Genomic DNA, 4,701 nt, shown 5'->3' with positions numbered 1-4,701 from the left:
TCATCTTGGCCAGGGCGTACAGCGTGGCGTACTGGCCCATCTGGTTGCCCAGGCGGCCTTGGGAGTTGATGGTCCACATGCCCCCCTGGGGGAGGCGCCTGGGGCCCAGGACCACGAGGCCGCGGGAGGCCCAGGGGGCGGGCACCAGCGCCAGGCGCAGGTGGCAGTGGAAGATGACCGACACCACAAAGACGAAGAAAAAGAAGATGGTGGAGAAGGAAGGGCGAGTGGTCCAGGATCCCATGCTGGCTGCGGGGGGAGAAGGGACCAGGTCAGGAGGGGTGGCTGGGCACTCCTCTGGGTCTCACTCCTCCCCCACCAGGTCATACATGTATTCACTCACTCTCTCATCCTCGGGGCGCGTCAGGCCTGGGTCCGAGTCCCAGCCCGGCCCTCACAGGCACTGTGTGACTTTAGTCAAGTCACTTCACCTCTCTGAATTCCAGTCTCCTCACCCGTTAAACGGATGATTAGCTGAACCATCTGAAAGTGCCCATTTCGGACCTTACCCCATTGCACGTGGTCCGAGCTAACAGGCCGCCTCACTAGGTTCACGTGAGGATTAAAGGAAGTGGCATTGTCATTTGCAGGCCGTGCCTAGCACGTAGGAAGTGCTCGCTAAGTGTGTAAGGCAAGTACTGCCAGGCTACTTACTGGTGCAGCTGTGTTCTGGGACGTTCACAGCCAAGAAGGCGGCACAATAGGAGGTCAAGAGCACAGACAGCCCAGGTGCAGGGTGGGCTCTGCCTCCCGCTGGCTGGCCAAGCCTGAGCATGTCACTTAACTCGCGAGGCCTCAGTCTTCCCCTCAGTACAATGGGGTCGCCCATGGCACCTCCAGGAACTGCGCCCCAGAGACCCCACCACGGTGAGGGCTTCCTGTCGCTGCAGGTGGGTGTGGTGGATTCATGCCGGTCAGGCCCTCCCCCCTTCCCTGCCCTTGAATCCGGGCGGGCCTGCCACTGCCTCGGCCAATCAAACACGGCGAAAGTGAGGTTGTGCCTTTTCTGGGCCAGGACTTAAGGGACCAGCAGTTCCCACTTCCTGCTTCTGGAACATTCTCTCTGCATTGCTTTAATATTAAGGTCTGTGATGAACCTTTTTTATTTTTGGGGTAATGACTTCATTGAGATGATACTCAAATATCATGCAATTCACTCATAAACAGTGTGCAGCCCTGGCCAGTTGCTCAGTGGTTAGAGCATCAGCCTGTGGCCCGAAGGGTCGTGGGTTCAATTCCCAGTCAAGGGCACGCGCCTCAGTTGTAGGTTCATCCCCGCCCCAGTTGGGGTGCTTTCGAGAGGCAACCCATCGATTTGTCTCTCATGCCAATGTTTCTCTCTCTCCCTCTCTCCCTCTCTCTATCCCCCTCCCTCCCTTCCATTCTTTCTAAAACTCAATGGGAAAAATATCTTCAGGTGAGAACTTTTTTAAAAAGTGTGCAATTTAATGGCCTTTTAGTATATTCAGAGTCGTGCAACCATTACAATTTTTAGAAAAATTTTATCACCCTGAAAAGAAACCCTGTGGTCCTTAGTCATCCCCCCAATCTTCCCACCCTCCCTGCCTCCATGCTTTAGCTACTCTATATAATTCATATAAATGAAATAATTCAATATGTGGTTCTTCGTGACTGGCTTCTTTCACTTAGTATCATATTCTCTTTTTTAATTGATTTTTAGAGAGAGGAAGGGAGAGGGAGAGAGAAACACTGATGTGAGAGCAAAACATCAATCCTGCCGCCTCCCGCACACCCCGTATTGGGGACCGAGTCCACACCTGGGTATGTGCCCTGCCTGGGGATTGAACCGGTGACCTTTAGGTGCCAGGACAACGCCCAACCGACTGAGCTACACTGGCCATCGTGTTCTCAAGGCTCATCCATCCTGTCGCATGAGCCGGTACGTCACTGGCTTCCTTTTATAGCGAACTACTATTCCAGTGCTCGTTGGTTTATCAGTTCATCAGTCGATAGACATTTGGTTGTGCCCCCTTTTGGGCTCTCATGCCTAGTGCTGCCGTCAACACGTGTGCACCGATCTGTGTGGGCCGACATTCTCACTCCCCCGGGGATCCACCCAGGAGTGGAACTGCTGGGTCACGTGTAACCGTTGACCAGGAGCTGCATGCTGTTTCCCACAGCAGCTGCCATTCCATTCCCAGCCGCATGTGAGGGGTCTGATTTCTCCACACCCTCTCCACACTCGCTAACGCCCGTCTATGTGCCCACAGGAAGTGTGCAGTGCTCTCTCCTGGTGGAGCCTGCATGGTGGAGCCGCCCCCAGCGCCTCCCGACTCCACGGGGCTCTGCTGGGCTCCGTGAGCCTTGGTTTCCTGTCCTTGTAATGGGATGTTACCTTCTTCAGGAGTTGCTTCTTTTTTTGTTTTGTTAATTCTCACCTGAAGATAGTGTTCCCCATTGCTTTTCAGAGAGAATGGAAGGGAGGAAGAGGGGGAGGGGAAGAGAGGAAGAGAGGAAGAGAGGAAGAGAGGAAGAGAGGAAGAGAGAAAGAGAGAGAGAGAGAGAGAGAGAGAGAGAGAGAGAGAGAGAGAGAGATGAGAAAGACACATTGACTGGTTGCCTCCCCCTCTCGCCCCAACCTGGGGCAGGGCTCGAACTGCAACCGAGGTACATGTCCTTGACCAGGAATCGAACCCATGACCCTTTGGTGTGGGGGCTGACTGTCTAACCACTGAGAAACCCTGGCCAGGGCAGGAGTTGCTTCTTTTTGAGTCGGTCTCTCCTCCAGCTCTCACGTGGGCTCCCAGGTCTCCAGTACGTCCTGATCCGCTTTCCCCCCTCCACCCCCCGCCCTTCCACTGTGGTCATCCCAGTGGCTACAGCTCAGGAGTCCCCCAGGCCCCTGCAGAAGCCCCGGACTGTGCGGCCTCCACTCTGGGTCAGCTGGCTTCCACCTCACCCATCTCTACTTCCGCTGGCCCCCTTGAATGTTGGGGCTCTGTGGGCCCTGCCTCAGTTCTCCTCCTATAATCCAGGGCTCCTCCCTTGACTAATCTGACCATCTAGGGCCCTCCTTGACGGAAGCATAGGTGGCCCGGGTTCCCAGCGAGGTCAGCGGGCTCTCAGCACATGAGGACTAAGTATGACTCACATTCCTTTCACTGAGGTGCACAGATTGTTCCCGAATTACAATTTTTTGACTTTACAATGGTACGAAAGCAATACGCCTCCAGTAGAAACCATACTTCCAATTCGGAATTTTCATCTTTCCCCGGCTAGCGATATGTGGTAGGATACTCTCTCATGATGCTGGGAGCAGCAGCGAGATGATTTTGCCCATCTGCAGGCTAAGGTAAGGCTGGCTAGGCTGAGCTACGATGTTTGGTAGTTTAAGTTACTTTTCTTTTTAAAAAAATATTATTTTTATTGATTTCAGAGAAGAGAGAGATAGAAACATCAATGATGAGAGAGAATCATTGATGGGCTGCCTCCTGCAGGCTCCCTACTGGGGATGGAGTCTGCAACCCAGGCATATGCCCTGGCTGGGCACTGAGCCCTGACCTCCTGGTTCATAGGTTGACGCTCATAGGTAGTTTAAATCTATTAAATGCATTTTCTTGAATTTTACCGGATGTAACCCCATCGTAAGTGCAGTAGCATCGGAGCAAGAAACATCTTGCTTGCTGCTTTAGTTTCCAAAACAGCGAGTGAAACCTGCCCCAGAGCCCCTCTTCTTATTGGGACAACTCTGTCCCCATCTTTCTCGCTGCCTGCCCTCAGCTCCTGCCTGGGACCCCACGGGGAAGGCTTCACCTCCAGCCAGCTCATTGGCCCTGGGCTCCTGGGGCGGAGGAACCAGCTCAGGACAAAGGTACCACCACCCGGGCCACCTCCACGGTGTGTGGTCCGTGCAGTCACCCAGGCCCTGACCGCAAAAGGGCCCTGTGTTTGGTTTAACGCTCTGCTCTCAGCCTCTAGAAATTCTCGGTAAGTTTGAACAAGGCACTCACGTTTCCATCTGGCACAGGGCCGTGCAGATCAGGCAGCCAGACCCGCTGCCACGCTCGAGAGCTCCCTCTCCTGGCTGCTCATTGGCTGAACAACGGGAAGGCCAAGGCAAGCGGGGAGTGGAGGCTGCGGGCTGAGGCGCCCGGGGTCCTGCCACGCGCCGACCCGGGTCTCAGCGCTCACGGCCCTGGGCTACAGTCCTTACGGCCGCTTCCCTCAGGGGTCCTCAAACTATGGCCCGCGGCCACATGCAAATACAAATACTGTATTTGTTCCCGTTTTGTTATTTTTACTTCAAAATAAGATATGTGCAGTGTGCATAGGAATTTGTTCAGTTTTTTTTAAACTATAGTCCGGCCCTCCAACGGTCTGAGGGACAGTGAACTGGCCCCCTGTTTTAAAAGTTTGAGGACCCCTGCCTCAGATGGTGGCAAACCCCCACCCGAACTGAACTCATTAGGGGACGAAATCTGGCCTGACCGCAAGTGCGGCCATTTGTAGGTGTCTCTTAGTGTGAATGCTGGGTGTTTGGCTGCAGAAACAATAATGTTTGCTGAGGGATGCTGTCAGACCCAGCCAGTGGGCTACGTGCACGCTGCCCCCGCACCCCACGATGGTGCCAAAACACAGCTTCTAGAACAGCCGTGGGCAAACTACAGCCCGCGGGCCGGATCCGGCCCGTTTGAAATGAATAAAACTAAAAAAAAAAAAAAAAAAAAAAAAAAAACACAC

The 4,701-nt window shown here is 54.0% G+C and overlaps 1 protein-coding gene across 1 annotated transcript in view; it reads right to left on the bottom strand.

Moving 5' to 3' along the window:
* LOC102767518 (galactoside 2-alpha-L-fucosyltransferase 2-like) overlaps positions 1-246 on the bottom strand; it is a 1,458-nt gene extending 1,212 nt beyond the window's left edge. The window contains exon 1 of the mRNA XM_015567962.1: positions 11-246. Within this exon, the coding sequence (XP_015423448.1) occupies positions 11-244 (234 nt within the window). The 5' untranslated portion in view covers positions 245-246. The remainder of the gene's footprint in view (positions 1-10) is intronic.
* Positions 247-4,701: the final 4,455 nt, after the last annotated feature.

This window comes from Myotis davidii, unplaced genomic scaffold (assembly GCF_000327345.1).
Source record: "Myotis davidii unplaced genomic scaffold, ASM32734v1 scaffold464, whole genome shotgun sequence".
Taxonomy (NCBI): domain Eukaryota; kingdom Metazoa; phylum Chordata; class Mammalia; order Chiroptera; family Vespertilionidae; genus Myotis; species Myotis davidii.
The sequence above is the reverse complement of the archived record's forward strand: the minus strand, read 5'-3'. Positions and strand labels throughout refer to the sequence as shown.